Here is a 12,500-nt window from a genome sequence, read left to right as displayed (position 1 = left end):
GAGACACCAGCTGCCAGAGTCATGGTGTTGAGGCACCAGCTGCCAGAGTCATGGTGTTGAGGCACCAGCTGCCAGTCATGGTGTTGAGGCACCAGCTGCCAGAGTCATGGTGTTGAGGCACCAGCTGCCAGAGTCATGGTGTTGAGGCACCAGCTGCCAGAGTCATGGTGTTGAGGCACCAGCTGCCAGAGTCATGGTGTTGAGGCACCAGCTGCCAGAGTCATGGTGTTGAGGCACCAGCTGCCAGAGTCATGGTGTTGAGGCACCAGCTGCCAGAGTCATGGTGTTGAGGCACCAGCTGCCAGAGTCATGGTGTTGAGGCACCAGCTGCCAGAGTCATGGTGTTGAGGCACCAGCTGCCAGAGTCATGGTGTTGAGGCACCAGCTGCCAGAGTCATGGTGTTGAGGCACCAGCTGCCAGAGTCATGGTGTTGAGGCACCAGCTGCCAGAGTCATGGTGTTGAGGCACCAGCTGCCAGAGTCATGGTGTTGAGGCACCAGCTGCCAGAGTCATGGTGTTGAGGCACCAGCTGCCAGAGTCATGGTGTTGAGGCACCAGCTGCCAGAGTCATGGTGTTGAGGCATCAGCTGCCAGAGTCATGGTGTTGAGGCACCAGCTGCCAGAGTCATGGTGTTGAGGCACCAGCTGCCAGAGTCATGGTGTTGAGGCACCAGCTGCCAGAGTCATGGTGTTGAGGCACCAGCTGCCAGAGTCATGGTGTTGAGGCACCAGCTGCCAGAGTCATGGTGTTGAGGCACCAGCTGCCAGAGTCATGGTGTTGAGGCACCAGCTGCCAGAGTCATGGTGTTGAGGCACCAGCTGCCAGAGTCATGGTGTTGAGGCACCAGCTGCCAGAGTCATGGTGTTGAGACACCAGCTGCCAGAGTCATGGTGTTGAGGCACCAGCTGCCAGAGTCATGGTGTTGAGGCACCAGCTGCCAGAGTCATGGTGTTGAGGCATCAGCTGCCAGAGTCATGGTGTTGAGGCACCAGCTGCCAGAGTCATGGTGTTGAGGCACCAGCTGCCTCGCCTCAAAAATCAACCAGATACAGGAGGAAATACACACATATATACAATTTAGGACATTTATTTTTAATTGATGCAACTTATACAGACCATAGCTGACACCACTGACATACTGCATAATAATAATAATAATAATAATAATAATAATAATAATAATAATAATAATAATAATAATAATAATAATAATAATAATAATAATAATAATAATAATATTCTTTATTTCTAGCAGTACATGATACAACTTATACAGACCATAGCTGACATCAGTGACATAATATATAGAAAGTTCCTGGTTATGTAGAGCATTTCCTGCAACTTAAGTTAATTTTGTTCCCAGGATGCCACCCATACCAGTCACTTAACATCCAGGTACCTACTTACTGCTAGGTGAACAGTGACAGCAAGTGTAAGGTGACTAACACCTAGGTACCTATTTACTGCTAGGTGAACAAGGTGGAGAAGGAGGGTAAGATTATTATCTCAGGGGGAATTATCTTACCAGTCTGATGATGACATGTTGGTAAGACCCTGACACTCCTGGGTGGAACAGCCTGGCTGACACTACCAGGATGTGACATGTTCCACTGGTTGCTGGAGCATCAGTGACATTTTTATTATAAAACCTTAACTACCATGGCAACAGCATGAGTATATATATATATATATACATATATATATATATATATATATATATATATATATATATATATATATATATATATATATATATATATTTTTGGGGTCCACCTCTGGTGTAAATTGTGGGACCCATAGCCTCGGAGAAGTGGATAAAATGGCTTCAAGTAAGAATGTTTAGATGTCTTCCTGAAGCGATCTGAATATTCCACTTCCCCTACCACCCCATCTTTTTATATATATATATATATATATATATATATATATATATATATATATATATATATATATATATATATATATATATATATATATATATATATATGTATATATGAGATGGTACAATATATGATATAATAATAACGCTTTATATACAGTGAATTCGTGTAATATGACGTCTGTATCCGTGTATGTGGTGGGTTATGAGGTGATGAGTGCTGTATGGAGACTAATGAACACTCATGATCGTTGTACAGAGGACCCTCAACCAATGGCATTAATCCGTTCCAGAGGGCTTGCCGTTGGTCGAGTTAATTTTCCCGATAAGAAATAATAAAAATAGAATGAATCCGTTCCTGACACCCCAAAATCTGAAAAAAAAAAAAAAATTACATGAAATATACATTTCCTTATATGGAAAGGAATGGGCTATGCAAAATAAACAATAATTAAATGCCACTTATCTTTATCTTTATTGTTGATGAGTGATGTGCCAGCAGCAGGGAAAATTCAGAATTGTCTATTGTTTAGAAGGAGAATCCCCTTCCATAAAGACTTCAGGTACCAAGTCCTTTGGTGGGGTTGCCTCCCTTCTTGGTTTTTTAATGCCACTAGGACCAGCTTGAGAATAGCTGGACCACTCTCTACCACCATCACAACCACTACCACCCTCTACCACCACCACCCTCTGCCACCACCACTTTCGTATTTTTCTACATCCTTTACCAAAGGGCTGGTTCTAGAAGCTTTTGTGGGGCCCATGGTGGCTTATTTAGCGGTTACAAGCATTAGAAACAGTGGAATAATCCAAAATATATAGGAGGCACACGTGGAAACCGACTGCAACAGCTTGTAAACAATGGCACACTGACGTCGTTATTTAAGTTTTTCGCCATTGGTTAAGGCATTTTTTCTACAGCAAAAAGCGCCTTTGACGAAATTGCCATTATTTAATGCTGCCGTTAGTTGAGGGTCGACTGTATATAGCAGTTTATGGCTTCGTGTGAATGGGATAAACTGTAAAATACAATAACAAGATCAAAATAAGTTCTAGATGACACAGACGTGTGAGCAGCAGGTCGAGGAAAGGATAGAGGGATGCTGACTAGCCTCGCTAGTTGAGTATAGTGGGGAAGGGAGGTACGACGAGGGAAGTGATAAAGGAAAGGAGGTGGAAGGGAAAAGGAGACACAGAATGATGGAGAATGAAATAGAGGGAAGGCACAAGAGAAAATAATTGAAAGAAAGAGCAGAAAACAGTTAAACACACACACACACACACACACTTGGACTCGACCCCTGCAACCTCAACTAGGTGAGTACAAACACACACACACACACACACACACACACACACACACACACACACACACACACACACACACACACACATATATTACCTGGAGTTTACCTGGAGAGAGTTTCGGGGGTCAACGCCCCCGCGGCCCGGTCTGTGACCAGGCCTCCTGGTGGATCAGCGCCTGATCAACCAGGCTGTTGCTGCTGGCTGCACGCAAACCAACGTACGAGCCACAGCCCGGCTGATCAGGAACTGCCTTTAGGTGCTTGTCCAGTGCCAGCTTGAAGACTGCCAGGGGTCTGTTGGTAATCCCCCTTATGTGTGCTGGGAGGCAGTTGAACAGTCTCGGTCCCCTGACACTTATTGTATGGTCTCTTAACGTGCTAGTGACACCCCTGCTTTTCATTGGGGGGATGGTGCATCGTCTGCCAAGTCTTTTGCTTTCGTAGTGAGTGATTTTCGTGTGCAAGTTCGGTACTAGTCCCTCTAGGATTTTCCAGGTGTATATAATCATGTATCTCTCCCTCCTGCGTTCCAGGGAATACAGGTTTAGAAACCTCAAGCGCTCCCAGTAATTGAGGTGTTTTATCTCCGTTATGCGCGCCGTGAAAGTTCTCTGTACATTTTCTAGGTCGGCAATTTCACCTGCCTTGAAAGGTGCTGTTAGAGTGCAGCAATATTCCAGCCTAGATAGAACAAGTGACCTGAAGAGTGTCATCATGGGCTTGGCCTCCCTAGTTTTGAAGGTTCTCATTATCCATCCTGTCATTTTTCTAGCAGATGCGATTGATACAATGTTATGGTCCTTGAAGGTGAGATCCTCCGACATAATCACTCCCAGGTCTTTGACGTTGGTGTTTCGCTCTATTTTGTGGCCAGAATTTGTTTTGTACTCTGATGAAGATTTAATTTCCTCATGTTTACCATATCTGAGTAATTGAAATTTCTCATCGTTGAACTTCATATTGTTTTCTGCAGCCCACTGAAAGATTTGGTTGATGTCCGCCTGGAGCCTTGCAGTGTCTGCAATGGAAGACACTGTCATGCAGATTCGGGTGTCATCTGCAAAGGAAGACACGGTGCTGTGGCTGACATCCTTGTCTATGTCGGATATGAGGATGAGGAACAAGATGGGAGCTAGTACTGTGCCTTGTGGAACAGAGCTTTTCACCGTAGCTGCCTCGGACTTTACTCTGTTGACGACTACTCTCTGTGTTCTGTTAGTGAGGAAATTATAGATCCATCGACCAACTTTTCCTGTTATTCCTTTAGCGCGCATTTTGTGCGCTATTACGCCATGGTCACACTTGTCGAAGGCTTTTGCAAAGTCTGTATATATTACATCTGCATTCTTTTTGTCTTCTAGTGCATTTAGGACCTTGTCGTAGTGATCCAGTAGTTGAGACAGACAGGAGCGACCTGTTCTAAACCCATGTTGCCCTGGGTTGTGTAACTGATGGGTTTCTAGATGGGTGGTGATCTTGCTTCTTAGGACCCTTTCAAAGATTTTTATGATATGGGATGTTAGTGCTATTGGTCTGTAGTTCTTTGCTGTTGCTTTACTGCCCCCTTTGTGGAGTGGGGCTATGTCTGTTGTTTTTAGTAACTGAGGGACGACCCCCGTGTCCATGCTCCCTCTCCATAGGATGGAAAAGGCTCGTGATAGGGGCTTCTTGCAGTTCTTGATGAACACAGAGTTCCATGAGTCTGGCCCTGGGGCAGAGTGCATGGGCATGTCATTTATCGCCTGTTCGAAGTCATTTGGCGTCAGGATAACATCGGATAGGCTTGTGTTAATCAAATTTTGTGGCTCTCTCATAAAAAATTCATTTTGATCTTCGACTCTCAGTCTGGTTAGCGGCTTGCTAAAAACTGAGTCATATTGGGACTTGAGTAGCTCACTCATTTCCTTGCTGTCATCTGTGTAGGACCCATCTTGTTTAAGTAGGGGCCCAATACTGGACGTTGTTCTCGATTTTGATTTGGCATAGGAGAAGAAATACTTTGGGTTTCTTTCGATTTCATTTATGGCTTTTAGTTCTTCCCGCGATTCCTGACTCCTAAAGGATTCTTTTAGCTTAAGTTCGATGCTTGCTATTTCTCTGACCAGTGTCTCCCTGCGCATTTCTGATATATTGACCTCTTTTAGCCGCTCTGTTATTCTTTTCCGTCGCCTGTAAAGGGAGCGCCTGTCTCTTTCTATTTTACATCTACTCCTCCTTTTTCTTAGAGGAATAAGCCTTGTGCATACATCGAGTGCCACCGAGTTAATCTGTTCTAGGCATAAGTTTGGGTCTGTGTTGCTTAGTATATCTTCCCAGCTTATATCGGTTAGGACTTGGTTTACTTGGTCCCACTTTATGTTTTTGTTATTGAAGTTGAATTTGGTGAATGCTCCCTCGTGACTAGTCTCATTTTGTCGGTCTGAGGCTCCACGCATACATGTCTGAACCTCAATTATGTTGTGATCTGAGTATATTGTTTTTGATATGGTGACATTTCTTATCAGATCATCATTGTTAGTGAAGATGAGGTCTAGTGTATTCTCCAGTCTAGTAGGCTCTATTATTTGCTGGTTTAAATTGAATTTTGTGCAGAGATTTAAAAGCTCGTGTGAGTGTGAGTTTTCATCAGAGCTGCCTCCTGGTGTTATTACTGCAACAATATTATTTGCTATATTCCTCCATTTTAGGTGCCTTAAGTTGAAATCCCCCAGGAGCAAGATGTTGGGTGCAGGAGCTGGAAGATTTTCCAGACAGTGGTCAATTTTTAACAGCTGTTCCTGGAATTGCTGGGATGTTGCATCCGGAGGCTTGTAGACTACCACAATGACTAGGTTTTGGTTCTCGACCTTTACTGCTAAAACTTCCACTACGTCATTTGAGGCATTAAGCAGTTCTGTGCAAACAAGTGACTCTGCAATGTACAGGCCAACCCCCCCCTTTTGCCTGTTCACTCTGTCACATCTGTATAGGTTGTAACCTGGGATCCATATTTCGTTGTCCAAGTGATCCTTTATGTGGGTCTCAGTGAAAGCCGCGAACATTGCCTTTGCCTCTGCAAGCAGTCCACGGATGAAAGGTATTTTGTTGTTTATTGCTGGCTTTAGACCCTGTATATTTGCAAAGAAGAATGTTATCGGACTGGTGGTATTGTTGGTACTGGGGGGGGGATTTTTTTTCCGGCATTAGTATCTGTATCTGTTGGTTTGGAGTGGAGGCCATCGACTGTGGTTCCACTCCAGGAATGACTGGATTTGGTGTACGATTTCTGCCATTTCCTGCCAGTTTTTTTTCCTTCCTGGCACTAAAAAACCTCTCCCTCTTGAGTGGCTGTGGCTACCCAGGTTTTCCCATGGCCTGGATGTTTTGTATCTTTTTGTCCCCTTTAGATGGTATGCCTGGCAATTTAAGTTATAGCACAGTCTTTCCTGTACTGAAGAGGTACACATTTCAGGGTGAAAAAGCTTACAGGAAGGGAGTTTGCATTTTCCTGTTGTCATATGGGCATGACATTTTCTAGGGTGGTCATAGTTGCATGTCCCATCTGTTTTTCCAGATTTCCCATGCCAGCAGATACCAAGTGCATAGTATGTGCACAGGCTTGGTTTCCGTTTGCCTTGGGTTTCTGTGACTGTATTCCCTGTTGGTGCATGTTTCCCTGTCTTATTCCTATCCTCCCTAGCACCAACAATGGAGCTCCCACCAGTTGTTTTTGGTAATTTATCCTCACTATTGCTATTGGAGTCCTCTTGTTTGCTATTTCCTGCGGTATTTCTGGTTTGCAATATTGGTTTTATCTTATCTTTGACTACACTTGTTTCCCTACTATGGCTCCTGTCCTCTATGAGGTCATTTATATGTATTCCTTCCTGCGTATAATTCCCGACTACCTGGACAAAATCTCCAGCTTCACCATTACTGTCTACCAGGACAGTATCTCCAGCTTCACCATTTCTGTCTCCCAGGACAGCACCTCCAGCTTCCCCATTACTGTCTCCCAGGACAGTATCTCCAGCTTCACCATTACTGTCTCCCAGGACAGCACCTCCAGCTTCACCATTACTGTCTCCCAGGACAGCACCTCCAGCTTCACCATTACTGTCTCCCAGGACAGCACTATCAGCCCTACATTTACTGACTACCAGGACATCACCTCCAGCCTTACAGTTTGTGACTACATGGCCAGTATCAAGGGCAGTACCATTCAGCCCGGACTTTTTATGTTCCCATCTGTTGTAGAAAGCTTCCAGGTTTTCTATGAAAGCAGCTTTGATGTTATCCTCTTTTAATACCCTTGTGATTTTAGTCCACAGATTTTCCTCATTTGGGCATACCCAAAAACACTTCTCTGTTTTAATACTGCTTGTAGCTAGTTCTGGGATATCTGCACAAGGAGCGTGACACCAATTTCCACAAAAATGACAATTTATCCATGTGGTAGCCCGTTTGTTTGACTGACCACAGACTACACACAGCTTCATAATGATTTGAATGGTTGATTTACTGCAAGTCTACTAGCAACCTCTTGAATATTATATTAATAACCTTAAATGAAGCTCTAGCTATTTGTATTTCTGTTTCTAACTCTTTTTGTATATTGGACAGCTTACCGTCACGTTCCTGATTTTTAATGTTTGTGTTTATAAGGGCGCCTACAACCCCATCCGTTTACAGTCTGCTTTATTGTCCAACGAAACTGTTTGAAACCAGTCCCGGGTTCGGACCAGTCAAGGGTTCGGACCAGTCAAGGGTTCGGACCAGTCGATCTGCTCTGATCAGTGGGTCACTTATTTAAAACATATATATATATATATATATATATATATATATATATATGTAAATATATTTTTTTTTTATTATTATCACACCGGCCGATTCCCACCAAGGCAGGGTGGCCCGAAAAAGAAAAACTTTCACCATCATTCACTCCATCACTGTCTTGCCAGAAGGGTGCTTTACACTACAGTTTTTAAACTGCAACATTAACACCCCTCCTTCAGAGTGCAGGCACTGTACTTCCCATCTCCAGGACTCAAGTCCGGCCTGCCGGTTTCCCTGAATCCCTTCATAAATGTTACTTTGCTCACACTCCAACAGCACGTCAAGTATTAAAAACCATTTGTCTCCATTCACTCCTATCAAACACGCTCACGCATGCCTGCTGGAAGTCCAAGCCCCTCGCACACAAAACCTCCTTTACCCCCTCCCTCCAACCCTTCCTAGGCCGACCCCTACCCCGCCTTCCTTCCACTACAGACTGATACACTCTTGAAGTCATTCTGTTTCGCTCCATTCTCTCTACATGTCCGAACCACCTCAACAACCCTTCCTCAGCCCTCTGGACAACAGTTTTGGTAATCCCGCACCTCCTCCTAACTTCCAAACTACGAATTCTCTGCATTATATTCACACCACACATTGCCCTCAGACATGACATCTCCACTGCCTCCAGCCTTCTCCTCGCTGCAACATTCATCACCCACGCTTCACACCCATATAAGAGCGTTGGTAAAACTATACTCTCATACATTCCCCTCTTTGCCTCCAAGGACAAAGTTCCTTGTCTCCACAGACTCCTAAGTGCACCACTCACTCTTTTTCCCTCATCAATTCTATGATTCACCTCATCTTTCATAGACCCATCCGCTGACACGTCCACTCCCAAATATCTGAATACGTTAACCTCCTCCATACTCTCTCCCTCCAATCTGATATTCAATCTTTCATCACCTAATCTTTTTGTTATCCTCATAACCTTACTCTTTCCTGTATTCACCTTTAATTTTCTTCTTTTGCACACCCTACCAAATTCATCCACCAATCTCTGCAACTTCTCTTCAGAATCTCCCAAGAGCACAGTGTCATCGGCAAAGAGCAGCTGTGACAACTCCCACTTTGTGTGTGATTCTTTATCTTTTAACTCCACGCCTCTTGCCAAGACCCTCGCATTTACTTCTCTTACAACCCCATCTATAAATATATTAAACAACCACGGTGACATCACACATCCTTGTCTAAGGCCTACTTTTACTGGGAAAAAATTTCCCTCTTTCCTACATACTCTAACTTGAGCCTCACTATCCTCGTAAAAACTCTTCACTGCTTTCAGTAACCTACCTCCTACACCATACACTTGCAACATCTGCCACATTGCCCCCCTATCCACCCTGTCATACGCCTTTTCCAAATCCATAAATGCCACAAAGACCTCTTTAGCCTTATCTAAATACTGTTCACTTATATGTTTCACTGTAAACACCTGGTCCACACACCCCCTACCTTTCCTAAAGCCTCCTTGTTCATCTGCTATCCTATTCTCCGTCTTACTCTTAATTCTTTCAATTATAACTCTACCATACACTTTACCAGGTACACTCAACAGACTTATCCCCCTATAATTTTTGCACTCTCTTTTATCCCCTTTGCCTTTATACAAAGGAACTATGCATGCTCTCTGCCAATCCCTAGGTACCTTACCCTCTTCCATACATTTATTAAATAATTGCACCAACCACTCCAAAACTATATCCCCACCTGCTTTTAACATTTCTATCTTTATCCCATCAATCCCGGCTGCCTTACCCCCTTTCATTTTACCTACTGCCTCACGAACTTCCCCCACACTCACAACTGGCTCTTCCTCACTCCTACAAGATGTTATTCCTCCTTGCCCTATACACGAAATCACAGCTTCCCTATCTTCATCAACATTTAACAATTCCTCAAAATATTCCTTCCATCTTCCCAATACCTCTACCTCTCCATTTAATAACTCTCCTCTCCTATTTTTAACTGACAAATCCATTTGTTCTCTAGGCTTTCTTAACTTGTTAATCTCACTCCAAAACTTTTTCTTATTTTCAACAAAATTTGTTGATAACATCTCACCCACTCTCTCATTTGCTCTCTTTTTACATTGCTTCACCACTCTCTTAACTTCTCTCTTTTTCTCCATATACTCTTCCCTCCTTGCATCACTTCTACTTTGTAAAAACTTCTCATATGCTAACTTTTTCTCCCTTACTACTCTCTTTACATCATCATTCCACCAATCGCTCCTCTTCCCTCCTGCACCCACTTTCCTGTAACCACAAACTTCTGCTGAACACTCTAACACTACATTTTTAAACCTACCCCATACCTCTTCGACCCCATTGCCTATGCTCTCATTAGCCCATCTATCCTCCAATAGCTGTTTATATCTTACCCTAACTGCCTCCTCTTTTAGTTTATAAACCTTCACCTCTCTCTTCCCTGATGCTTCTATTCTCCTTGTATCCCATCTACCTTTTACTCTCAGTGTAGCTACAACTAGAAAGTGATCTGATATATCTGTGGCCCCTCTATAAACATGTACATCCTGAAGTCTACTCAACAGTCTTTTATCTACCAATACATAATCCAACAAACTACTGTCATTTCGCCCTACATCATATCGTGTATACTTATTTATCCTCTTTTTCTTAAAATATGTATTACCTATAACTAAACCCCTTTCTATACAAAGTTCAATCAAAGGGCTCCCATTATCATTTACACCTGGCACCCCAAACTTACCTACCACACCCTCTCTAAAAGTTTCTCCTACTTTAGCATTCAAGTCCCCTACCACAATTACTCTCTCACTTGGTTCAAAGGCTCCTATACATTCACTTAACATCTCCCAAAATCTCTCTCTCTCCTCTGCATTCCTCTCTTCTCCAGGTGCATACACGCTTATTATGACCCACTTCTCGCATCCAACCTTTACTTTAATCCACATAATTCTTGAATTTACACATTCATATTCTCTTTTCTCCTTCCATAACTGATCATTTAACATTACTGCTACCCCTTCCTTTGCTCTAACTCTCTCAGATACTCCAGATTTAATCCCATTTATTTCCCCCCACTGAAACTCTCCTACCCCCTTCAGCTTTGTTTCGCTTAGGGCCAGGACATCCAACTTCTTTTCATTCATAACATCAGCAATCATCTGTTTCTTGTCATCCGCACTACATCCACGCACATTTAAGCAACCCAGTTTTATAAAGTTTTTCTTCTTCTCTTTTTTAGTAATTGTATACAGGAGAAGGGGTTACTAGCCCATTGCTCCCGGCATTTTAGTCGCCTCATACGACACGCATGGCTTACGGAGGAAAGATTCTTTTCCACTTCCCCATGGACAATAGAAGAAATAAAAAAGAACAAGAGCTATTTAGAAAAAGGAGAAAAACCTAGATGTATGTATATATATATATGCATGTGCGTGTCTGCTATATATATATATATATATATATATATATATATATATATATATATATATATATATATATATATATATATATATATCTGATGTTATGAATCAGCGTGGGAGAGTCCTTTTAACAATTTCCATTTAATGGTGGAATTGGGCCAGAGCTGCTGGAACAAGCGGCCGGGGTCGTAGCCGAAGAGGCCGAAGTCGTGCTTGTACTTGCGGACGACTCTGAAGTAGAGGGAGGGGTCGATGGTCTGGTAGTTTGTCAACAGGAGGTCGTGAGTGTCCCCCCCATGACCCTTGTTCCTGTTCTCCATTAGCAGGCTGGAGTTGACCTTTGTGTCCAGACCACTGACCCTGTGTGATGGAGGCACCAAACTTGACGTTAATGTTGGCATAGCATCTGTCATTAATGTTGCTAATGATGAGTTACACACATACACACACACACCTGCAATACCTGGGTATCTTTATCTGGGAGACGTTTCCTCCATCATCATCACAATAAAGGGAACCCAGATATTGCACATGTGTAAAATCCATCAACTTGTCGGTGTTGTATTGTATACTGTATACCATTATTGTCATTTTATTGCTATTATCATTTTTAGAAGTAGTATAGTAGCAATAGTTTGGTACAGACCTCATGATGTACTGGATGTCTTCAAGGAAGGTCTCTGTGTGGACCACAGCAGTGTAGTTGACGTGGCAGAGACCACAAGCCTGGTAGATGGGCATCCAGTGAGGGTCGAAGTCTTGCGGTTCTTCGTCCACGATGAAGCTGAGGAACTCGCTGAAGGAGGGTACCACCTTGACGCTGCCGTCTGTGTTGTACAGTTCGTTGCGTGAGTAACTGCCGGAACAACACAAGTCGCAAGTCAACACGATTAGGTAGCGTCTCTTTATGATGCTGTTAGTTTATTGGTTAGGAAGAAAGTTGACGAGGGCTTTCGTCTCAAAAGGCGAAGCTCTTTTGAGACAGTGTTTCAGTCTACATATTATAAGGTTTAAAAAAAGTTCTATGTTTACCTAATACCAATCACACAGGATGGTTTTCCTGTCATATTCGATCACAC

General features: G+C 43.2%; 1 protein-coding gene across 1 annotated transcript in view; it reads right to left on the bottom strand.

Moving 5' to 3' along the window:
- Window positions 1–11,504: 11,504 nt before the first annotated feature.
- LOC128693720 (carbohydrate sulfotransferase 10) overlaps window positions 11,505–12,500 on the bottom strand; it is a 12,860-nt gene continuing 11,864 nt past the window's right edge. The window contains exons 7-8 of the mRNA XM_053783547.2: window positions 12,068–12,277; window positions 11,505–11,781 (exon numbers count right to left, since the gene is read on the bottom strand). Coding sequence (XP_053639522.2) covers window positions 11,523–11,781; window positions 12,068–12,277 — 469 coding nt within the window. The 3' untranslated portion in view covers window positions 11,505–11,522. The remainder of the gene's footprint in view (window positions 11,782–12,067; window positions 12,278–12,500) is intronic.

Source organism: Cherax quadricarinatus, chromosome 34 (genome assembly GCF_038502225.1).
Source record: "Cherax quadricarinatus isolate ZL_2023a chromosome 34, ASM3850222v1, whole genome shotgun sequence".
Classification (NCBI taxonomy): Eukaryota; Metazoa; Arthropoda; class Malacostraca; order Decapoda; family Parastacidae; genus Cherax; species Cherax quadricarinatus.
The sequence above is the reverse complement of the archived record's forward strand: the minus strand, read 5'-3'. Positions and strand labels throughout refer to the sequence as shown.